The sequence below is a fragment of the Phycomyces blakesleeanus genome (genome assembly GCF_001638985.1).
Source record: "Phycomyces blakesleeanus NRRL 1555(-) unplaced genomic scaffold PHYBLscaffold_6, whole genome shotgun sequence".
NCBI classification, from domain to species: Eukaryota; Fungi; Mucoromycota; class Mucoromycetes; order Mucorales; family Phycomycetaceae; genus Phycomyces; species Phycomyces blakesleeanus.
In genome coordinates, this window is record NW_017265139.1 from 1,605,111 (window position 1) to 1,632,834 (window position 27,724).

Below are 27,724 nucleotides of genomic sequence, written 5' to 3' on the forward strand. Positions count from 1 at the left end.
TTGCCCTTATTTATTTCCCTTCCTTTGGGCTCATCTGCAATTAGCTCTTACATTCATTAATAAAAGCGTCATGAAGTGGCTGCCGCTTCCCAAGATCGCCCATGCCATCGCCATCCATCCCTTTACACCATCAACTCTACCTCAAAATTCCACAGCCTCACAAAGCGGACGCCCATACACAACCTACTCAACACTTCATTCACCACTCCTTTCACCGCAGACAGACACAGCTTCAATTCACACCATCGGCTCACTATCGCCCTCATTTAGCACCACTGACCATTCATCACTCAATCCAACAGACTATGCACACCTTGCTGCACTTGAAGTGGGCGACGAGCTCTTCATATTCGAGCAGCAAGGTCAATGGTACCGAGGATATGTTTTGAGTACACTTGAAGCAGGCAGAAAACCAAATACAGCACCCATCGGCTGCTTTCCTCGCTCGCACGTGCAGATCAAAGAGTATCTGGACACAGCAGCTGGAGACCCTTCAACCTTATGTCGCACGGATTCTATCTTGGACGACCGACCACTTTCTCCTACTGCACCCTGGCTGTCTCCTGATCTGCCAAGTCTTACACGTTCCTTTTCTGACTCTTTCATCAAGAAAGCCCCAGAGTGCGAACCAGCGCGTCCCAACAGTTATGTCGATTTTCACTTTGATCTCGACGATACAGCCCGTTATTCATTTGTCAGCGATATGTCTAAACCATCTCCACCATCTCTACCACTCGTTCGATTCGATCAATCTACTCTCACCGGCAGCTCAGAACCATTAGTAGACGAGATTGCTGCCTGTGTGAGTGAGTGGAACACTTTGCTGTATATTTATCTTGATCAGAATCAATACACTCAATTCAATGCAGTACGAGATCATATAAACTATCTCTTCCAAGCCCGGCGGCAGTTACTTGATCAGGCCCTTTCTAGGGAAGAACTATCAAGACTACGCAAAGAGATCATTCACCGTATGATCACTATGAATCTCGCCCTCGACCGTGACATGATCATTCGCCACCCAGAACGCGGCTTTCTCCTCGACTCCAATAATACCTCCCTCGCCACACTCTACCGTATGCACTGGAAATACACCATCGCTGACCCTCTTCCCCTCACCTCCTTTTCAACCGTTACACCCCCCACACCACACTCCTTTTCTCTTCCAAAAGATACTACAGATCTACCGGCACTGGAACCACAGCCTTCAGTGTCTCAACAAAATAACAAAGGCGCAAAATTCAATCATCTTTTATTCGAACTCAAAGCCTGCGTTGCTCATATATGTCAACCAGGGGAATTTACAGAATTATATTTTTCACTCTACAACAAGGCGGATTCAACATTTGTCACCGAGCAATTCGTAGTCGTTCTTACGTACAATGGAATGCCAAAGGACGAGAGTCAGATCGGAAAATTACAGACGCTTTTTACGGATCTCTCTGCTCACGACCTTACTACTAATCTTTATCTGATTTGTCGGATTGTTAGGCTGGGAGGGATGAAATTTACGGATAAGGAGAAGGATTATCATCTTGGAACAATCGGTAGCCACGCATCCATGATATTTAGCAACGATAATAGCCGTATGATGAACTACTTTGACCAAGGAAACGGGCGGTACCAATCAAAATCTGTCCTATCCCCAACAGCTTCTACTGCTAATCTTTGTAGACGTCCATTTGGATGCGCGGTACTACACGTTGGAGGGCTTCTACAAAAGACAGAGCGTATTGGATTCGATACAATTACAAACAACGGTAGCAGCAGTAACAACAACGGCAACAACACGCCTGCATTTTTCTTACCAGGGAATACAACCGCAAATCCCGCAAGCAATAGAATTACTTTATCTGAACACGATATGCGAATTTTCACTGCCACATCAGAGTCTACATTCTCAACACTTCATGAAGATATAATAAACAATTCAATCAAAGATATTTCTAAACATGCACGTGCAGAAACGCTTAGAGTTGATCTCAAGATGTTTTATGGACAGCTCGATCAGGTACTCAAGACCAATACTGCTTTATTACAAGACATGACTCGCACTTCACGACTTGGCTTTCCAGACGTAGTGTTTCCATCTGATGAACGTAATGAACTTTACATAACCCTGATCTCGGGTGACTTTGCCCAGTTTGGCCGGTCGCGCAATATACAAGTTACTTTGTGTGTCCGCGATAACTTTACCGGCGATGTTGTTGAAAATGCGCTATCTTCTGGTGCAAATTCACCTTTTGTAACATATTGGGATAGTATGGTATTCTACCATGACCAACGACCAAAGTGGGGAGAGATCCTCAAATTGAAGATCCAGCCATATGTTCTCTGGGCGCGATCTCACGTCTTTATTACAATTCGACACAGAAGTAGCCATCATATGACGACACCATTACCACAAAGTATACCAGTTGGTGTGGCAACCAACCCTCAGGCAAATGCCAACGAGAAAATTATAGCCATGGGATTTCTACCTCTCACCTTACCTTCGGCCCATCGTGATTTTGTAGCCGATGGATCTCATACCCTTTATTTATACAAATACGATCGTACCCTGGCTAACCAGGGCGCCTACATTGATAATGTTCCGTGGTGTTATCGATCTTCCACTCCCTCAAACATGCAAGCCCAAGAGTATACTAATGCTCGATATAAGGAACAGAAGTTCAAGGTCGGGCATCGGTACTCGTCTTCAGGTGGAAGTCTCAAGAGTCTTCATGGCACATTCACTACTCCCTCAGTTTTTAGCAGTACAACTGGAAGTAGTATCAACGTTGCAACAGCAGATTTGCCAAGCCCTGGAAAGCTTACCACATTACGTGATACTCTGACCATCAGTACATTTTTGTGTTCGACTCGATTTACCCAAAACAAGACTCTGGTAAAATTATTAAATTGGAGCGACATATTGGAGCAAGGACCCGAAGGTGGTGAAGAACTTTTATCAATCCTAGACAAATTTTCATTTGTGGGAGAAATGGAAGTTGTAAAGTTTCTTGGTGATATTTTTGATGTACTCCTGGCTATCCTTGTTTGCAAGCACAAGCACATGCATGCACGGGAAGATATCGTTGATCAAGCGCTGGCAGCAATAATCTGGGTTTTGGGGATTGTACAAGACAGACGGTTCAGTAACTTCAGACCAGTATTGGATGTGTACATTGATCAAAGATTTGTACCTGACGAGAACGTTCCCGCAGATGCAAAGGCTCGTTTACTACAAAACTCTAATGATGAGATGACCTATGACCAGATTCTCAAAGGAATGCTCCGCCTGTGTACGAATCCGAGTGACCCGAAGAAAGCAAAGTTATTGAGAAGTAGTATGAAAGTGTGGGACTATCTTTTCCGATTTATGGTACGCTCTAGAGACATGCAGAAACGGAAAGAAGACAACGGAGAACGTAGCCTGAGAGATATTATGTTTAAAGACGAGCTTCAGCAGCTATTGGATCTGATTATTCAAATGATGGTACCTGAGCAGCCTAATGTTATGATTGGTAGTCAGACACTGGCTCTCCAGCACTTTGCCGATGTATTAGGCGAACTTCGCGGTGTGCTATCTCCAAAGCAACTAGTTGATACAACTACCAATTTCGTTGATACCTGCGATCATTTTACAGGAAAGCTGGTTGGATACAAACTGTGTATGATTTTGGCTATTGTCAAGGGACCAGTATTCAACGATTATACTTGCCGGTCAGGCCTCGCAAAGCATGTGCTCAGGTGGATTCAGATGTGGATGAACTCTTATATGGCAGTAGCAAAGGACGTTATTTTTGCTCGCCATGACCAACAAGAAGGAGATCACCAACAGATACGATTACCAAAGGCACAATGGCTCGAAAATTTGCGACTTTCTTTGACAATCGTGAGCGAGGTCTTAGATAAAGCTAGAAAATCATGTGGTATGGCATCTTCGGGGTTGTCATCTGCCTCAGTATCATCACCGTCGATCAGCACATTCTCTCGTCCTATTTCTACAGCAACAAGCGGTGATGAAGAAATAATAGACGAATCTCATGTAGAGCTTATGTCCATTACCGAGGTTGTCCTTCAGCTGGTTCCCCAGTTATTAAACGCCTACAAGGAACTTCAGCGACTAACACAACAGGCAATACAAGCATTGGAAATGACGGGTAATTCTATTCCTTCAAATGATAATTCGGCTTCAGCTGCAGTAGCTGCTTCTAGTCGTCGTAACTCAAGACACTCTCTCGGTATGTTACGTGAGCGAAACAACTCGGTCAGTAATAAGAACAACCCGGGAACCTCTTCAGATATTTTGGAAAGCAATTCCAAGTTTTCAGTTGTTTTACAGGCCCTTGCCACCTCCCCTTCAGTGCCCTTTCCGAGCACCTATCCTTTTCAGACCACACCTACAAAAAGCTCGACTTTGGCAAACGGTAGCAATGTAATTGCTATGGTTACAACTGGATTGCTTGATATTACGGTAGTTCTTTTAGAACTTTTTCATCTGACACCCCAGCGACAGTGGGTAGCATTTCTTCATGACTTTCAAGTCCGTGAAGGACCAGCAGCAACTGCAGTATTTTTGCGAAAGGTTTGTCATACATGCATGGCGATCTTGTTTGGTGACGATCTACAGATTCTTGAGGAATCCAAAGGCACTGTCGAAGGTCGTGAGCGCTGCGAGGAGGATGAAACACGCGAAAGTAGAAAGATTCCTAGCAATTGGCTCAACATGGATGTTATTGCGCATCAGATCATTTTATGCAACATTCTCGCCCCTGCCATTTCTGTTTTAGAATCTGAAGCGTTCTTGCCTGTCACAATGGCAGATCATGGTGATACGGAGGTGGATATTGAAGAAGGGCCGGAGCTTATTTTGTGGCGGACAATGTTTGGCAGCTTACTTCAGACTATGTCAAGTTCCCGTTTGGAAACTGAGAAATTCTTGCCTCAAGTCCAACGTGCAGTATGGAAACTTTCCGGTAATAGTAAAGGAGCAGTCGGTGCAAAGACCTTGTTGCAACTCTGGCGCTTAGCAGGACCACCACAGCGACCAAAGGCTGAAGAGTCAAACAAAGCAGATGTCATGTCTTATTTTAGTAGTACAATCGAAGAAGAACCATTATCGCTCGAATCAGAAAAAGAAGACACAGAAGAGCAGACAGCAGAAGTATCAATTGAATTACCAAAGAAGGAACCCAAAGGACGCAGCATTGCATCCTTTTTGGAAGGTGACCCGGAGATGTATGGAGTAAAAATCATGATTGAGAAGATTAATGACGAAGATGCAGAAGACAAGAAGGAAGAATTACGAAGGATAAAGGAGCGAAGATCAACATGTTCTGCTTATACCGATTCTGGAAAGCTCCCTGCAATATCAGTGCTACAAATTGATCTGATGTCTATCGTACTACGCCCCCTTTGCGCCGTTGCCCTCACGCTTCACGAGCAGGCACGTTCTGCAGCTCTTGATGTTATTGCAGACATCATCACAATTGAATTGCACACCTTTGGAGAATTAACGCACACACGCCATTTGTTAATTGCAACTCTGGATCGTTTGGTTATGTCAGAAAATAAGGGAAATGAGATTATTAGAATTGATATGATGGAAGAACTCAGTCACATGCTCGAGATCAAGCTATTATCTCAAGATGCCAGTGAACTTATCCAACCTGGAAAAGAAGCCATTGAATCACTGAGCAGGTTTATGGAAATATTGCTTCAAATCCGAAGTCTCCCACTCGACGACGATGAATTTATGGACGAACAAATCAATGCAACGCTCAAACTGATGAAGTTTATTCAGGTTATTGAACGAGAAGAAATTTATATCAAATATGTTCACCAGCTCGTTCAGCTTCATGTCGGCAGCCACAACTACATCGAAGCAGCTCTTACACTCAGATTCCACGCTAATTTGCTTGAATGGGATCCATACGAAGACCTTGCACCAATTCCCGATCTAGGTTTTGTTTCGCAAACCTCATTTTCACGCAAAGAAAAGCTTTATTGGACCATGATTTCTTACCTTGAACAAGGCAGCGCATGGGAGATATCTATTGAGCTTTGCAAAGAGCTAGCACACGAGTATGAGAACACTGTATTTGACTATTTCAAGCTGAGTGAAGTGTTGCAGCGTCAGGCAAAACTAACCCAGGATATTGTCAAGAAGGAGCGTTATTTCCCAGAATATTTCCGAGTTGGGTTTTACGGCCGAGGGTTCCCAGATAGCGTACGGAGTCATCAATATATATACCGCGGCTTGGAATGGGAAAAAATGTCTTCGTTTGTTGAGAGGATGCAGAATCGCCACCCGAATGCTCAGCTTCTGTCAGGTAAAGATGCTGCCGTTGCGGTAATGCACGAAGATCAGCTCAAGGTACTGGAAAGCGCATTGGATGGACAGTATCTTCAAATCACAGCACTCGTACCTGAACCAGAAGGAGAAGCAAAGCAAAGATTGAAGAATCCGTTGGTTCCAGAATACATCAAAAAATACTCAATGGCTAATAATGTATCAACCTTTTCATTCTCGAGACCTGTCAACAAAGTCCAGTCTTCAGGCGAGGATCATAAGCCTGAGACAGATTTCTTGAACCTTTGGACCGAAAAGACCGTATTGACTTGTGAAGACGCATTCCCAAATATCTCTCGTCGATCACGTATTATACATGTACAGGTCAAAGACGTATCACCTATTGAAAACGCAGTTGTTGCAGTGGAGAACAAAAACCAAGAACTTTTAGAGCTGTATAAGAAATACTCTGTTTACGTCAATCAGAAACGACCACCATCTGGGTCAAATACTGTCAATATCAGTCCATTCTCAATGTCACTTAACGGTGCTGTTGATGCTCCTGTTAATGGAGGAATCCCGCTTTACAAAAAAGCATTCTTCTCGAAGACCTATTGGGTAAATAATGTAGAAACACGTCCATGGATCGAGCGTCTGAGAAAAGCAATTGATGTTCAGGTAAATTGAGTAATAATATTAGCTGCTTAATTTTTTTGGGGGGATTTAAATAAGTTGAATATTGATACTGATAAAGGTTTATGTATTATATTAGGTCAAAACGGTCGAACAATGCTTAGAAATACACGATAAGTTGGTCAGTCCAGAAATGCGACCGTTCCATATTACACTTGTTGGCTGTAAGTACATAACTTATTGATTCTTCTTTACAAAAAATAACAATATTTAATGTTAAACATAATTTGCTGTATAGTTTACAAGAAGAACTTTGCTGAAGAGATTGCTCGAATAAACCAGCCTGATAGTGGAATAGATGAAGCCACAAACATGTCATCTCCTGTTGAATTGAATGAACAACGTCCAATAATTTTACGACAAAACTCTGTTGCTCAGTCCTTTACCCCACTCTCAACCTTCCCTCCTCCTCTTCCAATTTCCCCCGTCAGTCGGGCATTCTCTATACGCTCACCGATGACTGAACAAGCTTTAATGCGCGCAGCTCTCGAAAATACATCGATATCCCGAGCAGAGAGCATATCACGTAGTTTGAAAATGACACTTCGTAAGAAGTCTCGAAAGAAGTCTCAAGCATAGAAAACACATAACTTAAATAATTTAAACTAGAATGTAAATTACACTTTAGGTCTAGAAAAACATGTAATATTATACTTTACAATAATCTATATTTAATCCTATAAACTTTAATAATGGCAGTTAAAAAAAGGCATTTGCGTGAGTGTGTTTAATAGCTTTATACTACGGTAAAAATATAAACTAGTTGATTTCTTCCAGCTTCTTTGGGGCTTAAAAGCTGTTCTAGGTTGAATTGTGATCAAGTGCTACTTTTCTTCCGTTGTTTTTATGTTTCAATTTTTCACTTTACATTTACTATTATAGCTCAAAAGTAAAGTGGGGTTTTTTTTAGTATTCCACTTTCGCTTCACTATGTTTTCTTGTAATTAATTAAATACACTTTCTTCCTCACTCACCTAAACACGGTACAGGACATAATAAAGTAGTTTACTAAATTATTCAAAGCATGTAATGACTGGCCAAAAATGTACCTTGAAGATACCTGGAGAATAGCCAACATTATAGAAAAAGGGTCAATTCAGAGGTCGATTTTGAAAAATGCTTGTTATTTTTCAAAATCGACTTCTGAATTGACCCTTTTCTTCATAGGGCAAGTTGGAAGATTTATATTATTCTTCTTATCTTTCTTCATTTTACAGTATAATTTCCCGGAAAATCATCTATTCATCTTATAGTACTTCCAATTTGGATAGCACGGGTGAATCTATCAAGGATCGTGCCATCATATCGTAATTGGTTAATAAAATACCGTAATTTCAAGTCAGTAACAATATTCCTATTCCACAAACAATGTTCAAAGTGTAAAGAAATTATTTCTATCAAGCAATTGTTGGAGTGTAACATCTAGAATAATCTATAAATGTTTTAACAATAATAATAGAAAAACAAGGGCTGGTTGTAATATTCATCTATAAGGATAATATAATGTTACATTTAGTGTTTGAGAACAATGATATGGGTAGAGGGTTTGGGACTTGCTTGGACTTTCCAATTAATGATTGGGGATACGAAGGGAAGTGCTAGTGCTATTAGGACATTATTTATAATGCTAGATATTCTGGAAGTGGGTTCTTGAATAATTTGACGAGCCTATTTCAAGAAAGGTATTCCAGCACCATATATTTGAATTACCCCTCTGAACTTCAATGTGCCGTGCTGCCCATCTCAAAAAGCTCTATTAGCTAGACTTTCTATTATTTTCCACAAGTCTTGTTTACTCATATATGGTTCCTAGAATCTCTCAAAGATATACTGGCACAGGATTATAGTATCAGCTTTTACGTAACACGGATATTAATATTGGTGAATAGGAAAGTAGTTGAAGGATCGAAATCCAAGCTGTTCTCAGAATTGGGCAATACGAAAGAATAAAAGGGAATTTCTGTAAGGAGATGTTCTGGCATCATTATATACACACACACATATATATGTTATTTTGCCGGCATCAAACCCTATCTGGGTAGGTTACTAAGATAGATAGGTTTTCTGTACGAAAATCTTTGATTGCTGCTAAAGAATACATGGGTTCCGTAGTGAGGATAATATAACATAATGCTTGCCATAAAAACATATGCTAAATTAGAGTAATAAATGGCTAATGTTGGTGATAAATAAAGAATACTATCCATTATAACAGCCAATAAAATATTTTTTGTACTATTTAACTATATATGCAATAATTGTTATCCAATAAAGTTCCAAAATAAATAGTATTTACAAATACACACCAACTAATAGAGCCTTGTTATAAGAAAATTAATATATATTTTTTTAATTGTACACGAGAGTTCTATGGTGTACTATATAATCAAAATATATATTCATAAGAAATAGATACGTGTACTGGGGTATGAATAAAATCTTTATATCAGCAAGAAAGCCAAGACACACGATTATCCGTAAAAGTAAAAGGTAAAAAGAATAAAAAAAAAATAAGCTTTAAGCAAATTATCCCCTTAGAATTGCCTCTGAACCCGCTCTTTTTCTTTCACAGTGTTAGGTAAATTGAATCTATAATATATTTATTGGTTGTGCATTGGCACCATTTATTTTGCTTGGCGTGCGTTTCATTTTTCAGATATATTACGATTATTCTGCATAGATATTATACATCTATTTTTAATCAGCCCGTGTTTCTCCTAGATGAATTGAACTAGTTCATTTATTTTGTCAAAATCCTCTGGACATATACAGCATTTATTAAGGAGCCTTTCATTGAATCATGTCAAAAACACTACCTTTATTACTTTGAGTACACTGACGACAAGTCCAATAGTAATTATCAGGATTGTTTATGAAATTAATTGCTGGGCATAAAACATTACATTTTTTATTCTTTCATTTAAATAACTACATACATAAATATATATGCTTATTAAACATGCAAGTTAATCTGGACCAAGATGATTTGTATGGCATAGTCGTTTTTCTCTTACCTTGTATTCGAAGCCCTTTTATCGAGTCATATATGCCCTTCCGCCAAAATAAAGCTATCACGAGAGGTTTTGCATTTTTGAGATATACGTCAAGAAATTCTTCATTGAAAAGGAAATTTTCGTCGAAAGTAATACTTTATATAATTATATTGATTGACTTCTATTGAAAAAAAAAAGACAGTTTAGTGCTAAGTACATACAAGTAGTACAAGATGAGCTCTATAGTTATGTTTATTGCTTTACCCCTCTTGATAAAATGTATATACTTCCTGGAATATATATATTAATCTTTTTTCCCTCTTTTACTTACTGAATTATGAAAGGCGTCAGCTCCAATAAAAGCTTACCAAATTCCAAGTATTTTTAGCTACACTTGAAGATCCAATGTAAACAAAATGAATACAAGAAGTGTAAAGAGAAAGTATTTTGGTTTGGGCCTTAAAAAAAACCAGCTTTATTAAAGCCAGAGAGGCTCCAAGGTTTAAAAATTCTCAATGTAGTAATAATATACCCCTCTTGACCATCCCTACTTCCTTCAGATAGTCTAAAGGAGTAAACACAGTAAGTATAAATAATAAGCCCAATCACTTATTTTTTACAGCTACTTACTATGCGCCTATTTACTGTTTTTCTTGTTTTACTTATTGGAGTGTATCTTCCATATATTCAAGCTTCATCTATTATACCAGGCGCATATATTGTCGAATATAATGATGTTCATGAATATCACGGACATAATGCTCTGATGGCATCTCTTGACAATGTTCGAGACTTATTTCGAGTACGCCATACCTATTCAAGTTCACTATTTCGAGGCATGTCCTTCCGTATCAACGACGAAAAACCAAGAGCACATTCTGCTAATCCGGCTAGTTTGTTGATTTCGCCACGGCACCCAGTTCTAGCACAAATGCTCGGAAGTCCTGAAGTAAAGCGAATTTACCCAGTGTATCGCATCCCACGTCCACAATGGACATCTAAAAGTGATGGTCATCCTTACGATAATGGGTTATCTCAAGTGAATGATGTACACAAAAAACTGAATCTTACGGGAAAAGGGATTACAATTGGAATACTTGATTCTGGTAAGTAACTCCCTTGATAGCTTATTTGTACCCCTTTATTCTTTTTTCTTATTCGAGGCTCCTTCACATTCAAAACCTGAATAAAGACGATAAAAAAAACAATTTTCAAGCAAACAATATTTCAATTTTATACATACTAACACTTTTGATATATGAATGTTTTTATTTATAGGTGTGGATTACAACCATCCAGCACTTGGTGGCGGGTTTGGTCAAGGGTATAAATTTAAATATGGTTACAATCTGGTTGATCCAGCCGAAGATGACACTAGTGCTGGCAGACATTTACCGGAGGATGACCCATTCGATCCATGCTCAGGAGGAGAGACTGGTAAGTATTCTTATGTTATATTTATTGTGTTTATAACCCAGAAAAAGAAGTATCTAACAAAGGTTATTGTTTAATAGGACACGGTACTCATGTCAGTGGTATTATAGGGGGATTTGCTCCAGAACTAGTAAGGATTGGAAAAGAAGCTTTGGTTGTATTATTCGGTCAGTTTGCTTATATTTCTCTTCAGAATTTTTCGGGGATCGCACCTGATGCCACATTTGGCATGTGGCGAATCTTTGGCTGTTATAGTGGTGCAAGCGAAGATACAGTTATAAAGGCTCTAGAAATGGCATATGAAGCAGGTATAGTTGTTATTTTTAATATTACTTAGATTAACGCATGATTTCATATTTTACTAGGATGCGATATAATTAACCTTAGCCTTGGTGTTGAAAATGCATGGCCAGAAGATGCAATGGCAGTAGTTGCTGATCGTCTTACAGAAAAAGGCGTCATTGGTACGTTTATTAAATCTATATTATACTTAAATCATCTTATTTATTCTTTGTTTAGTTGTTGGTGTTGCTGGAAACCAAGGAAATCAGGGTGTATTTATGCAAAATACACCAGGATCTGGAAAAAATTCAATATCAGTGGCCTCTGTTGATAATGCATTCTCCACGGGAAAAGTATTAACTGTCGATGCTCTACACAATCGTTCTTATCGTAAGCTCAAAATAGTGTTTTATTTTTATTTTGTACTTTGACTTTTTTTTATTAACCAATCAATATTTGATCTCTAGCATACCAATTGTCTGTATCTACTAGAACTTTTCCTAGTGGCGTTTTAACAACTATAATAGATGGGGAAGAAGCTTTAACTGGTTGTGAGCTCAGTAAATTATCAAATAAAAAGGTCAAGGGCAAAATCCTTCTCGTCGTACGTGGAGAATGCACATTTGAGAAAAAGGTCGAAGTAGCACGTTCGGCTGGAGCTATTGGTGTACTATTCTATGATACAGAGTCTGACATTCCTGTATCATCTCAAACAAGCAAAGGGTCGCTTCCATGCGCAGGAATATCATCTTCTCTGGGGAGTGAATTGGTCGATCTTTTTATAAAGGACTCCAATACTTCGTCTGTGGTTGTTTCCTTCCCAGATCAGCCAAAGGATTTGAGGAAAGATACGGCTGGTCAAGTATCAGCATTTTCCAGCGTAGGGCCAACATACGAACTCGACTTGAAGCCTGGTGTTTCAGGCATCGGTGGAGATGTCTATTCAACTCTTCCTCTTAATCAGAATGGCGGGTGGGGTGTTCGATCGGGTACATCTATGGCCGCACCGCATGTCGCTGGTGTCACTGCACTTCTGCTTCAGGCATACAGAACTGAGCATACAAATACTAGCCCTATATACATCTTGGAACAGCTTCAGAATCATGCTAGACTTGCCACCTTCCAAGGTGCCCCGGATCACCCACTTCGGCAAGGTGCTGGACTTGTTCAACGTGAGTTTTAAAATACATAGTAACTGCATAAAGCTATAGATTTAATGTGATGAAATCTACGTTTATATAGCATATACTTCTCTGAAGAATCCGATACATATTTCACCTGCACAGATAAGCTTCAACGACACTGCCAGTTTAACGGAGTACAAGTCTTATACACTGTCAGTGACCAATCATGGAAAAAGGCCACTATGTTTGACTATTGAAAATATTCCATCCAAATCAATCAAGCCCTATGGAAGTGGTTTTGGATATGTTCCCGTAGAACCTATTCAGAGAGGCGATATCGAAGTGACCCTTGTATTCTCCCCGTCGCATGATATCACAGTCTCTCCGGGACAAACAGTATCTATAGAGACATCCGTCGAACTGCCAAATCCTGAAGAGTACCACTATCCTATCTACGGTGGGTTTATTTCTCTAGTCGATTCCACTACTAAGGAAGCGCTTGGAACCGTTCCATACTTTGGTGTAATTGGAAAAATGGCAGAACTACCGATTTTTGATGAAGGATATCCTTTTCTTATTGCCACTGACAACGCCTCGACTATATATTCTTCTTCTGATACATTCATACTCAATACCCAATCAGACTCATTTCCCATGGTTGTGTGCCGCCTTTTGACAGCCTCCCCCCGAGTAGATATTGAGATAGTCAATGAAAAAGGCATCTCTCTAGGAACCATAGAAGAAGGGCCTAATGTATACTGGGAAAGAAATACTTTAGGCACTGATAATCGTGTGCGGACAGTCACTTGGAATGGTAAAGTTGTAGCAAGCAAAATTAAGCCTGGGGATACAATATATCCTTTTACAGTTTCAAAAGGTACATACTTTTTACGGATCCGTGCACTCAAATTACTGGGAGATCCGACTTCAGATTATGACTGGGAGAGATGGTTCTCAGGACCTATCCGTGTAGAGAGTTAATAGTCAACGTACCGGATTTCAGCTGTTTTCTTGGATGTATATTTTTTCTTCTTCTTCTTATGTTTATCTACTATCCCCATTATACTTTTTTTTTTCATGGGTTATTTTTACTTCTTTAAAATGCGAGGATTTTCCAAATTGTTTTTTAATAGTATTATAGTTTTTCTTGATCTATTTTTTTTCTTATCTTTGAAGGTTGATGAACCCGAATATAATAAAAACAAATTATACATATATAAATAATATCGGAAAATATCCTTAAGCCAAGACTGAAATATTATATTCTTTCCTATCGAGGCAAAAATGTCAATATTTGTTAATTTTTTTTTTAAAAAAAAAGAGGAATATTTGTTGCTAAGTATTAAAGCATCGTTTTGCTTTTAGAGAAAGAAAGAAAAAAACTTGCTTTTCAAGAGTGAGCTGTTCTAACACATAACAACCCGCTATAATGCAGTTAACTGGTGTAAAGAACAACTCCAAACCTTGGAAGCTCGCTCTGATTGCCCTCAGCCTCCTAGTTACCATTACCGCTGCGTTAGAGGATGTACCAACATTACCTCAAGATATTCTTCGAGATCCAAAATTTCGGGCCGCAACAACTGGAAATACTATCGCAGGTCGATACATTGTCGAGTTCGACGAGAAATACAGTGGAACTTCATCAGACTTTTTAGAACGTTTGACACAAGATATTAATAGAGATGATCCAAACATTGGTAACAAGCTTAGCATGACGATCTCTCATGAATATGACTCGACACCATCTATATTTCACGGAGTTTCTCTTAGTATCCAGCCAAAGAAAAGGAAGGCTGTACTTGGAAAGGTTCAAACAGCATCCGAAGAAAATGTTGTATTCACTGCTTCCCAGAACCGTGTTGTGAATAAATTAGTCAAAAGCAACTATGTCAAGAAAGTGTATCCGGTTACTATAATACCGAGACCAGAATTCACCCGTACTAGTCTAGCATATGATGAAGCACTACTACCGATCATAAATAGTGCAGCACTCGAGGTATCTTTGCCATTTTCTCATGAAATGACTCAGGTAAATAGGGTACACAAAGAACTTGGCCTCACAGGAAAGGGTGTTGTGGTTGGAATCATTGATTCTGGTAAGTTTTTCTTGGACTAAACATATTAGAGTCGTTTTTATTATTGTACTAATCTTCTTTATTAAAATGAAACTTAAAATGAAACAGGTATTGACTATACCCATCCGTCCCTCGGAGGTGGATTTGGCCCTGGCTTTAAAGTACAATTTGGAGCGGATCTTTCTGGCGATTTCTTTGATGTCAATAATCCATCCAAATCCAAGAAAGGGAAAACTCCCCTTGATACTTGCAGTGAAAAGTTTCACCAAGGAGGTCAGTAGCTTTCTTGTTTGCCAAGTTGGACGAATAACCCCGGATTAAACGTTTTGTATTGATTAGGTCATGGAACTCATGTCGCAGGAATCATTGCTGCTCAAGACACACGTTATGTAAGGACACATTATATAATTATGCTGTGAATGCTACTTAAACAAATTTAAATTTAACTTTTTCTTTGTTTCAGAATTTTACTGGTGTAGCTCCAGATGTTACACTTGGAATGTGGCGTGTATTTGGCTGTCAAGGCTCAACCTCTAGCGATTTGGTTATCAATGCACTTATCTTGGCTTATGAAGCAGGTAGAATTCCTTATAAGCATTTATAGATGGATCAGAAACTGTTTTTACGTGATTATTAATTGTACGTATATATAGGCTGCGATGTTATTAATCTAAGCTTAGGTGGTGCCACTGGGTGGGGAGAAGATCCCACTGCAGTTGTAGCAAATCGTATTGCTAAGAGTGGCGTAGTTGGTAAGTAGAAAACATATACATATATACATATAGTGGACAAGACGTAAAGTTTGGGGTCGAGTGTAAGGATACATTTGTCTAATAATATTCATTAGTCGTCGCAGCAGCAGGAAATGCTGGTTCAGAGGGACCTTTTATGGTCGCATCTCCGAGTGTAGCAGACAATGTGATTTCTGTTGCTTCTGTAGATAACGACTATGTACTGCTACCAAATGTTATACTAGAAAACGGCGATAAATTTGGTAACAAATTCTATTCTGAAATTTTACTTTTATATAATATAGAAGAGAAATATTCATGCATATCTTTCTAGACTACTCCTTATCAACTTCAACCAAAACATTTCCCAATGGTACAATCGTTGCCTATGCGGATGATGAGCCAGAAGTTCTTGCCTGTGGAGATTCAAAGCCAAGCCGTTCCTTTACTGGCCAAATTGTATTAGTCAAGCGTGGTAACTGTACATTTGACGAGAAAACAGCCAATGCGTACAAGGCTGGAGCCACTGCCGTCTTGGTGTATGATAACGAGCTCAATACAAGCTCACATCCAGTAACAGCCCAAAACGCACGTATTCCTGTAGCCAGTGTATCAAATGCAGCAGGTGTTACATTGATGGGACTTCTTGGGAACGAGACCAGTGGAGTTGGAGTGGTTTTTGAAGTCGAACTCTCGGGTAGCCCTTCTCTGTCTGCCAGGAAAATATCTAGTTTCTCAAGTGTGGGTACTTCTTTCGAGCTGGACTTGAAGCCAAATCTTGCTGGTGTGGGCGGATCAATATTTTCTCTGCTTCCTGTTACGCGTGGATCATATGGTGTTCTTTCGGGAACCTCGATGGCTTCTCCTTACGTTGCAGGTGCTATTGCTTTGTACCTTCAAGCTCACCCGGCACACAATTCGTCCTTTATTGGTCAGAAATTCCAAAACTTTGCCCTTCCTTCTTTTGTAGACAATCCTGCGAAACAAGGTGCTGGTCTTATCCAAGGTATATATATATGTGTGTGTGTGTGTGTGCTTTACAAAAATCAAAATCAAAATCAAAATCAAAACAAAAAAGAAATATATCTCAAAGTCAAGATACTAATATTTAATATTCAGTATATGATGCCATTACGCAGTTAAGCTATGTCTCGCCTGGTCAATTGAGCTTCAATGATACAGCCCATCGTGAAGAAAAGACACTGGCGATCACAAACCAAGAAAAAGAGCCAATGACCTATACCATCCGTCATTTTTCGAATCGCGCCATCGCTCCTTTCAACACTTCACAGCACGGATATACTCCTATACAGCCAGCCATCTATACAAAAGCCAATGTTACAGCCGATCTTGGTCTTTCTTTAAAGAATGTTACCGTCCAACCCGGAGAGACAGTCGAATTCACCGTTAATGTTGATAGCGTCAGTGAGTCTCTCGATAACGAGCCATTCCCCATGTATGGCGGCTTTATTACGATTGATCCCGTTACCGATTATTACGGAGAGGCAAAGTCGATGAAAATACCTTATGTTGGTATCTCTGGAAATGTGGCAGACATCCCAATATTTCCTAAAGGGTTCCCTATGATCGTTGATTCCAGTGACTTCCTTGGATCGCATGAGCCTGGAAAGCCCTATGTACTCAAGAGAATTCCTCACAGTCGCCCTTCTTTGTATGCCGTTTTCCGTCTACTGATGGGTACGGCCCACCTTACGACTGAGATTTTGGATGAAAACCAAGAATTTGTGGGCAATGCTTTTAGTACAAGTTATATGCCACGCAACACGCTGAACCCTGGGAACTTTTTGGTAGTAAATTCATGGAATGGATCTATTATAGATGAACAGAGCGAGACTTTGGGCGAGACAATCCCTCTTAAAAATGGTACATATTACATGCGCTGGAAGGCTCTGCGCTTGTTGGCTGATCCTGAGCTTGAAGACAGCTGGTTGACCTCTATTTCGGATCCTATTGTTGTTTCTTAATTTACATTCTTATCCTTCCCTTTTCTTCCCAAATTAATTTCTTTATTACATAAATATTAATTGCTAATAAATAAGTTCTGCATAATATAAATATATATTTATTCTGTAAAGAGAAATAGCATATTATTCAACCCAATGTCTTGCAATGTTTTGTGACTTTGCATTGTGCGCTTAATCCTCTTCTACTCCTATTTTTTTTTATTGTATTTTACTTTGTGTGAATCTCATTAGCGAAAAGATTATCTTTAATAAAATGGCATTAGAAAATGAGGATGCAGACGAGATTAATCTTCACACAGAAAAAAAGTACCAAAAAGATTTAAAAGTTGGAGAGGGTACCTATGCTGTTGTCTACAGAGGTAATGATAGTGTGATTTGAAAGGCGCAATGGTGATCATTCCCATGTTGATCGGCACTTTGAAATCAAGGAACACAGCTCTCTACGGGGAGAAAGGTCGCTATTAAAAAGATCAAGATGGGCCAGTTTAAAGATGGTCTTGATTTGACTGCAATTAGAGAAGTTCGGTACCTTCAAGAGCTGAGACATTCTAACGTGATCGAGGTTAGGGATTGCTGTCTATTAGTATATAAGAGAATTGGCGTTAATTTTTTGTTTGTATGTCTAGCTTGTTGATGTATTTTCACACAAGACCAATTTGAATTTGGTTCTTGAATACCTGGATTCTGATCTGGAGCAGGTTATCAAGGACAAGTCTATACTGTTCATGCCTGCTGATATCAAATCCTGGTTACTTATGATCCTGCGTGGCCTTGACCATTGTCATCGTCATTTTATTCTTCACAGAGTAAGATATGCTTTCTTGTAATGATAATAATGATAATTCAAGCTAATCATATAGCAATTGTAGGATATGAAGCCAAACAACTTGTTGCTTACGCACGATGGTATACTCAAAATTGCAGATTTTGGTCTGGCAAGAGAATGGGGTGATCCTGGACGACAGATGACATCCCAAGTAGTTACAAGGTAGAGAAAGAAGAGAAGTTTCGATGTGAATTGTGCGACTTAAATTGTTGCGTAGATGGTATCGATCACCAGAACTATTATTTGGTGCCAAAGAGTATTCCTATTCTGTCGATATCTGGGCAGTTGGATGTATATTTGCAGAACTTATGTTGAGAACTCCATATGTGGCCGGTGACTCTGATATGGATCAGTTAACAAAGATTTTCCATGCTCTGGGAACCCCAACTGAGACAGATTGGCCAGTAAGTATAAAACACAAAAGACTATATAATAGATATTTAATATGTGGTTATTTAGGGAATGTCTACATTGACAGACTATGTCCAATTCAAAGTGTTCCCAAAGGTTCCTCTGAGACAGTATTTTACAGCTGCTGGTTCAGATGCACTCGATTTGTTAGACAAAATGTTGGTGTTTGATCCTAATAAGCGATGGACAACTGAAGAAGTGAGTGTATATATGATATAGACTGGCAATGGATAACTCACAATGTTTTTGTAGTGTCTTCAACATTCATATTTTAGAAACTCGCCTCTTCCAACCACTCCAGAGAAGCTTCCTCGAAAGGCTCCAGATGTGGAGCAAGTAGCACAGACATTGAAGCGAAAAGCAGGAGCCAATATGGATGAAGAAGACTTTAACAGATCCAAAATCCCCCGAAAAATTGACTTTCCTAAAGACACATAAACCCTCAAAAAAATACTTTTGTACATAATCTCTTTCTATCTGACAGCAGTGACGTTTATAGTCTGTGTGCGTGTGTGCAAAGTAGAGTCATGCGTCGATCATTGCCCTTTCAATTGCCGCCTTCTTCTCATCATTGAACGAGTAAAAGAGATCATTGTGTCTTTATATATATATATATTTTTCTCTTAATTTTTATTTTCTATTTTATTTTTTTATTTTTTTACTTCTTGTACAAGTCATTTATTGAGTATGGACTTTTCATACTGCCTTACAAGGAATGTGTATTTACCAGTGTCCATAAAGATGTATGTGAGAAGAAATAATATCTCGAATTCTAGTTACTTATATCTTCGTAGCTCTTCTTTAGAAGGAAGGCGTGAAACATCTAATGCAGATTTCCCAATGTAAGCAATGCATCATCCCAATCAAGTGTCATGTCGATTCTAACAAGCAGACATTCACAGAAAACATTCTGATTACTATGTCACAGTCCAGCTGTACGGTGATAATAAACCTCTAACAGTTCCTGTTCAAACAAGTTACAAGTCGTTTAAGAACCACTGGAGGTAAATAGTAGTAGCGACTATAATATTATACGAGCATATTTTTTTATTCGGTAATTATTATTAACAAAAGTTTGTTTATTTGTTATTATTTTATTTATTTTTTTGATGGAAAGTTGGAATGAATGGTTGACATTACCCATAAAATACTGTGATTTACCTGCATCAGCACAATATGCCATTACTGTATGGGATACAGTCGGGCCACGTAAAGCAGTTCCAGTGGGTGGAACAACCTTAAGGCTGTTTGGAAAACATTTGTAAGAGACTAGTAAACAAAGAGAAACATTAGGTTTGGGGTTTAGTTTGATTGATTGATAGTGTAAAGGACACTTCGAAAGGGGAAGCATAAACTACACATCTGGCCAGGTCGTGAGGCAGACGGACAATCCAAAACAACTACACCAAGTAAAGTGAAGACAGATAATGATATGGATAAATTGGAAAAGGTGACTAGCGAATATCTGGATAATAAGAGCAACGATTCTGATTTTCGGTGCCTAGCTTGTTAAACGATACGATTGTGGTGATATCAGACCTGTAGAATGGCTTGACAACATGGCATTCAGACAGATTGAAAAAATACATAAGGTATAAATAAATAAATAAAAATTGAGAAATAGAAAGTTATAACGGAAACTATAAAAGAATATATATTTATATATGTGCATGTACCTTTAGAATGCGTCTTTACAGTCTACAGGACAAGCACTGTATATTGAGTTACCAAAATTTGACTTTACAGTCGTATTTGGTGAGATAGTAAGTAACCGGTACTTAAGAGACATTGACATTGACATTGACATATGACATGTCTATTAGGAATATACTCTTCCTGATCCAACTGCGCCTCTTCTTGGGCAGCAACCTCCTCAGATAGCAAATACGGTCACTGCAAATGCTGCCAACCAAGCCAATTATACCGATATCGGAGATGATGGGCGCAATATTAATGCTCATCCAACTGAAACAGTAGCCCTTTATTCACTTATTCTTGATCCTGATATTGTGCGTGATAATCCAGTTGAAGCTAAGCACAGAAGATTGGTCCGTAGTCATCGAAATGGACCCTTGGATCGCGACCTCAAACCAAACCCAAAGATCAGAGACGACCTCAATGTAAATATATATAAAGAAAATATACGAGTATATTTTGATTCATAAACTTGCCATCTTTACTATAGAGTATTATGTCCTATCCACCCACTCAAATGTTAACGGCAGAAGAGAAGGATTTGGTTTGGAAATTCCGCTTCTATCTGACAAGAGACAAGAGAGTAAGTAAACACTTTGAGGAGTATCCATATATTAACTTTTCTTTTATTAGGCTTTGACAAAGTTTCTCAAATGCGTTGTGTGGACAGACTCAACTGAAGTTCGACAGGCAGTAGATTTATTGCCATTGTGGGTAGACATTGACGTAGACGATGCTCTTGAGCTTCTTGGAAAAGAGTTTGAGAATAGAGCTGTTCGTTCATATGCTGTAAACCAATTGAGAAAAGCGGATGACGATGTAAGGGAAATGTAATTATAAGCAGTTTAACTTATATTATAATATTTTAGGACCTGCTTTTGTATCTTTTACAGCTTGTGCAGGCTCTCAAGTTTGAACACATGAATGACAAGACACCAAATTCTTACGAATCATCTTTGGCCCAGTTCCTTATTGATCGCGCAACTCGTAACCAAACACTAGGCAACTACTTCCATTGGTAAGAAGTCCGATATGTAGTGATATAACCAAGAAATTAAAGCTAATATACATTATTATAAACACAGGTATCTAATGGTCGAGTGCGAGGACAAGGTTATGGGAAAGATGTATGCCAAAGTAGCATATCATTATATCAAGGCTATTATGGCTGTAAGTTTTTATATGCAAATATTTACACTTGATTTCTAATTCACATTATTATAGGTGACGAATGGATGTCAGCGGCGTGATACATTATTACGCCAAGGAGAGCTTATTCAATCTCTCTCAAAAATGTCCAAGGATGTTAGAAGCATGAAAGATGTGAGATCAAAAAAGGAAGATAAATTACGAGCAATGATTTTAGATCCAAAAGGCCACTTTGGATCGTTCCCGCCATGTCCACTACCTCTGGACCCAAGTAAAGAAGTGTGTGGTATTGTGGCAGGTAAGAATATAAATTATAATATAAAACTATCAGGAAAAAATCTTATTCACATTAATATATACTTTCTTTTAGACAAGTCTAGAATATTCAATAGTAATCTCCAGCCTCTGCGTCTAACTTTTGCATGCACTGACACGACTACGTATCCTGTATGCTTGATTGTCTTTTCATCTAATAAGTATACTAAAAAAGAAAGATAATATTGTAGGTTATCTTTAAGACCGGTGATGATCTTCGTCAGGATCAATTAGTAATTCAGATTATCACACTGATGGACAAACTGCTGAGGAAAGAAAACCTTGATCTGAAATTAACGCCTTACAAAGTACTCGCAACTGGGCCTGAGCATGGCTTGATGCAATTTGTTCCTTCAAAATCACTTGCGGCAGTACTCAATGAACACCAAAACAATATCCAAAGTTTCCTCCGTGAACATCATCCTGATCCAGGTCCAGATGGAATTTATGGAATTGATGCTCAAGTGATGGAGACATACCTTCGTAGCTGTGGTAAGTGTGAAAGTTAAAAATAGAGAAATTCTACTAGTAAACTCATGAATACCACCTAATGATACTAGCTGGCTACTGTGTGATTACTTATTTGCTTGGCGTTGGAGATCGACATTTGGACAATCTGCTATTATCGCCTGAAGGTAAGAAATTTATATGTATATACATAAAAGGCAGAACTTTATGGGTTTCTGATCTCATTTATTTATTTTAAAACACACAAAGGCCATCTATTTCATGTTGATTTTGGCTTTATATTGGGTCGAGATCCTAAACCATTCCCACCTCCGATGAAGCTTTGCAAAGAAATGATTGAGGCTATGGGTGGAGCAAGCTCTCCTCACTACAATAAGTTTAGACAGTTTTGCTATACTGCTTTTACAACTCTCCGGCGTAACGCGAATTTGATCCTCAATTTGTTCGCATTGATGGTGGATGCCAATATTCCTGATATTAAGATTGAGCCAGACAAGGCAGTTATAAAGGTAGAAGCGGATACATAGAATAATCCTTTTCTTTTATATTAAATGAAAATCATTATTTAGGTACAAGAGAAATTTAGACTAGACCTTTCCGAGGAGGCGGCGATTGCATATTTCCAGGGTCTCATTTCAGAGAGTGTCAATGCGTTGTTCCCTCAAATAATGGAGACAGTTCACAAATGGGCCCAGTATTGGAGGCGGTAGATAATAACCTGTGCTATCAAAAAGTTTGAAAGACTCTTTATGGAATATCTGCCGTGATATATATATATATATATATAAAACCAAAAGGACAATATTTGTTATTGTGTATTGATTTCATTTGTTATATTTATGCTGACAGATTTTTTTTCCTATATGAGTTTTGCGTGGGTTTGTGTATGCAAGATGTGAATGTGTGGAGAACCAATGGACTTAATATAGACATCTCATGTGATGCGGGGAGAGCTTACACAACTTTAGACTCAATTTATATTTTACATAGAGCAGTCAAATCTTCACATGAAGAAGCGCGCAAGGTCCTATTTTAGTCAGCTTGAATTGAGTCTTTAAATAAAACCCCCTTTACTTTTACTTTTTATTCTTCTTACTCATATACATTCTTTCAAGTACAATATGGTTCTGGTCACTAAAGTTACCAAGATGCTTGGCATCAGACATCCCATTATCCAAGGTAGATTCCAGCTCTAATGGCAATGACTACATAGGCTGATCAGTTTTTATTCAAAGGTGGTATGCAATATGTTGGCACTGCCGAGATGGCTTCTGCCGTATCAAACGCTGGTGCACTTGGCATGATCACTGCTCTTACACAGCCTACCCCACAAGCTCTCCGTGAAGAGATCCGACGATGCCGCACTATGACTAAAAATCCTTTCGGAGTCAATCTCACATTTTTGCCTGCTATTGTTCCTCCCCCTTATGAAGAATACACACAGACCATCATCGATGAAGGCATTAAGGTTGTCGAGACAGCCGGTAACAACCGTAAGTCTTCATCATTTTTTTTTTAAAAAAAAAACTAGACGCTGAATACTGAAGTATCTAACAATGAAATTATAGCCGGGAAATATATCAAGATGTTCAAGGACGCCGGTGTTATTGTGATTCATAAGTGCACTGCCATTCGTCACGCAAAGTCGGCTCAGCGTTTGGGTGTAGATATTCTTTCTATCGACGGTTTTGAGTGTGCTGGTCACCCTGGCGAGGACGATATTACTGCCCTGATTCTGTTAGCAAAGTCTGCCTCTGTTCTCAACATTCCTTATGTTGCCTCTGGTGGATTTGGCGATGGCCGTGGTCTGGCTGCTGCTTTGGCACTGGGTGCTCAGGGTGTCAACATGGGTACGCGTTTCATGTGTACTCAGGAGGCCCCAATTCATAACAACATCAAGGAAGCCATTGTCAAGGCAGATGAGCGCTCTACCACTCTTGTCTTCAGACCTTTCCGCAATACCTCTCGTATCTTCAAGAACTCGGTCGCTGTTGAGGTAAACTCTCGTGAGAGAAAACCCGACGTCCAATTTGAGGATGTACGTGAACTAGTTGCAGGTGCACGTGGTCGTCAGGTCTACACAACCGGAGACCCTGAGTTTGGTGTCTGGACAGCTGGACAGGTTGTTGGTATCATTAATGATATTCCTACATGCGATGTACTCGTTAGCCGTATGGTTGCCGATGCTGAGAAGACCATTAACAACCTTCACAGTCTCATTGCTCCTCAAAGCAAGCTTTAGATACCCGATATAAAGAACAAACAACCAAAAATAATAATAAATAAATATATAAGTATATGCATAGTCATATATAATAATAAATGTCCATAAACCTCAACAAAAAAAAATACTTCTTTAATCATTAAAAAGCTTGTGACCATAATTAAGGGACAAGACATATAAAACTCCGTCTAGACAGACCACAATTTAAGGTGTCACCAAGAACAGTTGTCGGGAAGTGATAAAAAAAAAAGTCCAATGAGTCATCCCCGGGGGTATATGCCTTGTGTATAACAGTCAAGACTTGCCTTTTGGCTTGACATATGTGGATATGAACCTTTAGATAGATAATTCAATGATGTGATGTGACTATATTGTGAACACAGTTTTTGACGTTTTGTCCAGCTGTAATCGTTGGTTCAAGAAAGTAAACAACCAAACAGTCTTGTTTTTCATATTTTAAATCACCGACGAAAATTATTTTGCTTAAACTCCAGTCCAGGGACCCTCTCTTACTTGCTCTTTCTCTTCCTTCTTCCTTACTTTTGACAGCCAAGACCAACAGTCCTTCACCTGTCATCATGTCTCCCATTGCATCCGGAAAGAACAAGTCCGAGTCCCTCAGTGCTCGCATTGCTGGCAGTGCCAGTTCAGGTATTCTTGAATTGATCATCTTCCACCCTGTTGACACCGTCGCCAAGCGTTTGATGAGCAACCAGGCAAAGGTAACTTATAGGATTAGATTTTAATCGAAAATTAGTGCTCTAATACATATATGCTTAGATCCTCCTCCCTGGAATGACCTTTGGTGAGAAGAAGGCTGCCTTGGACTTGGTTATCTTCAAGGTACGTTATTTCATTTGGTCATATATATAGCTTATCTCTTTATACTGTTGATCCCTAATCACCGTGTTATTGTTTTTGATAGGATGCTGCACAAAAGTCTTTCTTGAAGAAATACGCTTCCCTTTTCCCTGGTCTTGGCTTTGCTGCTGGTTACAAGGTTGCCCAGAGAGTCTACAAGTTCGGTGGTCAACCTTTCGTTAAGGATTACCTGAACACCAACCACCAGGCTACTTTCACCAACGCTTTTGGTGAGAAGACTGGCAAGACTGTTATGCATGCTACTGCCGGAAGGTATGTATTATTATTTTATATTATGTTTATTCCTTGATACGGAGACTGTAGTGCATAAACTCATACGATAGTTTTCATCTGTGTTTAGTTTGGTCGGTATTGGAGAGATTGCCCTGTTGCCTTTGGATGTCTTGAAGATTAAAAGACAGACAAACCCCGAGGCTTTCAGAGGCCGTGGCTTTTTGAAGATCGTTCAGGACGAGGGTATGGGATTGTACCGGTAAGTACATACAAAACATGATCCAGCTTCTTCGGATCCATACCCAAGCATATATTTATCAAATACTCTAAAATAGTGGTGCTGGCTGGACCGCTGCTCGTAACGCTCCTGGCTCCTTTGCTCTTTTCGGTGCCTCTGCATTCGTGAAGGAGTACATGTTCCACCTTGAAGATTACAGCAAGGCTACCTTCTTCCAGAACTTCTGTGCCTCTATTGCTGGTGCCGTTGCTTCCATCACCGTCGCCGCTCCCCTTGATGTTGTTAAGACCCGTATTCAGAACCGTAACTTCGATAACCCTGAGTCCGGTGTAAACATTGTTAAGGATCTTATCAAGAAGGAAGGCTTTGCTGGTTTCTTCAAGGGTTTGACCCCCAAGATCTTGGTGGTAAGACAAAGAGATATTAAAATGACTGATGTTGTTGGGTAAATACTTGTATGAATATTAATTTATTTTCTTTTTCTGTTTAATACAGGTCGGTCCTAAGCTGATCTTCAGTTTCACCATTGCACAGCAGCTTATCCCTGTCTTCGACCGTGCCTTCAACGGTTCCAAATAAAACCGGCATACTTTCTTTGGTGCACCTCTTTCTGTAGACTCAGATAGAATAAAAAAAAAACCCCCTCTCAACCTTTCTCATATTAATCATCATTTCCTGTTTATACGATTATATTTGTTCATTTAGTGCTTAAAAAGAAAAAAGAAAATAAAACACTTTTTAATAATCGGACGAGTGTGTGTGATGTATGAGATATTGATTAGATGTACGGAAGATAATGTCTTAGGCTGCGATAACAGACTAGATAAGGAAAGGCGATCAAGATCCAAGTCTAATACACTGGTCTTAAATTTTCACTTTATTTAGTCATTACGAATTATATATCTTTAACAGGGATCAATCAAGAATGAATGCAAACTTTGCTTACTACTGATATTACATAACTATTCAAGCAAAATAAAGACCTGTTGTCTATCTAAGCTTTTAGTCCTACGAAAATCAAATCAGATATAATTAAAGACATTAATTATACACTTGTGGGAAACAGAGAGATTTTTTTTGAGGCTATTTATGTATTTTATCTCTCAATTGTGTAATGGTTTGTTGTGGTTGATCCACTGTGTATAGAAAGACGTCTTTGGTGTGTAACTTTGCAACACTCTCTGCAGGTTTTTTTTTACTCTTCATTCGTAGAGTATGGTTTTCTAGCCTGTGACTTTTTTTACTGCATTCGGAGACAACCGTAAGCCTCTTAAAGAATATAGCTTATATATATGTATATATAAAAACAAATCTGGTACAACCTTCAACTTGAGTATATTTTCTCGTTTCAAATATGAGACTTCAATATCCTTGCTAATAATTGTTTTCCTCGAGTATTTTCTTTGTTTTTTGTCTTGCTTTGTTTGTAAGGGTTCGAAGCTCAGGATTATTGTGGTTTCTTGTCAGTGAGAAAAAGAAATGTGACTAGATGTATATATTGGATTTTCTAATCTTTCCCTAAAGTATGTCTAGCAGTTACTTTAGAAACGTTTATATATAATCATGAAAGTTTAATAGCTATCTACAACCTGGCCAAGCTGGATTACTAAAGAAATACATATTTTACAAAACAAAATGTTGATATATGTTTATTAGATTTTTTTTAAAAAAAAAAGAAAGTACAATTGATATTCAGATTAGCTGTCCTT

At 38.9% G+C, this 27,724-nt stretch overlaps 6 protein-coding genes across 6 annotated transcripts; all 6 read left to right on the forward strand.

The window, feature by feature from the left end:
• Positions 1 to 70: 70 nt before the first annotated feature.
• On the forward strand, positions 71 to 7,549 carry PHYBLDRAFT_143224 (hypothetical protein; the record flags this gene model as incomplete). Its single annotated transcript, XM_018430955.1, has 3 exons — positions 71 to 6,955; positions 7,050 to 7,134; positions 7,209 to 7,549. The coding sequence occupies 3 exons, from the start codon at positions 71 to 73 to the stop codon at positions 7,547 to 7,549; spliced, it is 7,311 nt and encodes a 2,436-aa protein (XP_018294283.1).
• A 3,045-nt stretch (positions 7,550 to 10,594) lies between these two features.
• Positions 10,595 to 13,784, forward strand: PHYBLDRAFT_143225 (hypothetical protein; the record flags this gene model as incomplete). The annotated part of the gene is made up of 7 exons (XM_018430956.1): positions 10,595 to 11,069; positions 11,242 to 11,400; positions 11,478 to 11,705; positions 11,763 to 11,861; positions 11,917 to 12,069; positions 12,147 to 12,851; positions 12,922 to 13,784. 7 exons carry the CDS (start codon positions 10,595 to 10,597, stop codon positions 13,782 to 13,784), a joined length of 2,682 nt encoding a protein of 893 aa, XP_018294284.1.
• Positions 13,785 to 14,232: 448 nt separating this feature from the next.
• PHYBLDRAFT_143226 (hypothetical protein) lies at positions 14,233 to 17,594 on the forward strand (the record flags this gene model as incomplete). Its single annotated transcript, XM_018430957.1, has 8 exons — positions 14,233 to 14,899; positions 14,987 to 15,151; positions 15,218 to 15,267; positions 15,342 to 15,456; positions 15,532 to 15,630; positions 15,726 to 15,872; positions 15,944 to 16,615; positions 16,729 to 17,594. 8 exons carry the CDS (start codon positions 14,233 to 14,235, stop codon positions 17,592 to 17,594), a joined length of 2,781 nt encoding a protein of 926 aa, XP_018294285.1.
• Positions 17,595 to 17,871: 277 nt separating this feature from the next.
• Positions 17,872 to 19,167, forward strand: PHYBLDRAFT_99837 (hypothetical protein; the record flags this gene model as incomplete). The annotated part of the gene is made up of 7 exons (XM_018444110.1): positions 17,872 to 17,964; positions 18,031 to 18,156; positions 18,221 to 18,400; positions 18,464 to 18,582; positions 18,638 to 18,824; positions 18,880 to 19,029; positions 19,084 to 19,167. Coding segments are annotated over 7 exons (939 nt in total), but the record flags the coding sequence as incomplete, so codon positions are not given.
• Positions 19,168 to 19,518: 351 nt separating this feature from the next.
• Positions 19,519 to 24,700, forward strand: PHYBLDRAFT_166218 (hypothetical protein; the record flags this gene model as incomplete). Its single annotated transcript, XM_018435382.1, has 22 exons — positions 19,519 to 19,574; positions 19,626 to 19,673; positions 19,734 to 19,835; positions 19,949 to 20,092; positions 20,161 to 20,281; positions 20,337 to 20,423; positions 20,514 to 20,594; positions 20,655 to 20,951; positions 21,017 to 21,109; positions 21,160 to 21,345; positions 21,396 to 21,544; positions 21,612 to 21,696; positions 21,751 to 21,973; positions 22,046 to 22,122; positions 22,182 to 22,482; positions 22,551 to 22,625; positions 22,708 to 22,967; positions 23,028 to 23,164; positions 23,308 to 23,482; positions 23,574 to 23,637; positions 23,694 to 23,951; positions 24,027 to 24,700. 22 exons carry the CDS (start codon positions 19,519 to 19,521, stop codon positions 24,698 to 24,700), a joined length of 3,693 nt encoding a protein of 1,230 aa, XP_018294287.1.
• Positions 24,701 to 25,228: 528 nt separating this feature from the next.
• Positions 25,229 to 26,764, forward strand: PHYBLDRAFT_180588 (hypothetical protein). Its single transcript, XM_018438336.1, has 6 exons — positions 25,229 to 25,404; positions 25,463 to 25,525; positions 25,608 to 25,816; positions 25,905 to 26,036; positions 26,113 to 26,422; positions 26,511 to 26,764. The coding sequence occupies exons 1-6, from the start codon at positions 25,261 to 25,263 to the stop codon at positions 26,592 to 26,594; spliced, it is 942 nt and encodes a 313-aa protein (XP_018294288.1). The 5' UTR covers positions 25,229 to 25,260; the 3' UTR covers positions 26,595 to 26,764.
• The last annotated feature ends 960 nt before the right edge of the window (positions 26,765 to 27,724 follow it).

Coding starts and splice junctions, on each gene's coding strand:
- PHYBLDRAFT_180588 (XM_018438336.1), top strand. CDS start 25,261: ATGTCTCCCATTGCATCCGGAAAGAACAAGTCCGAGTCCCTCAGTGCT. Junction 25,526..25,607: donor TGGACTTGGTTATCTTCAAG/GTACGTTATTTC, acceptor TGTTTTTGATAG/GATGCTGCACAAAAGTCTTT. Junction 26,423..26,510: donor TGACCCCCAAGATCTTGGTG/GTAAGACAAAGA, acceptor TGTTTAATACAG/GTCGGTCCTAAGCTGATCTT.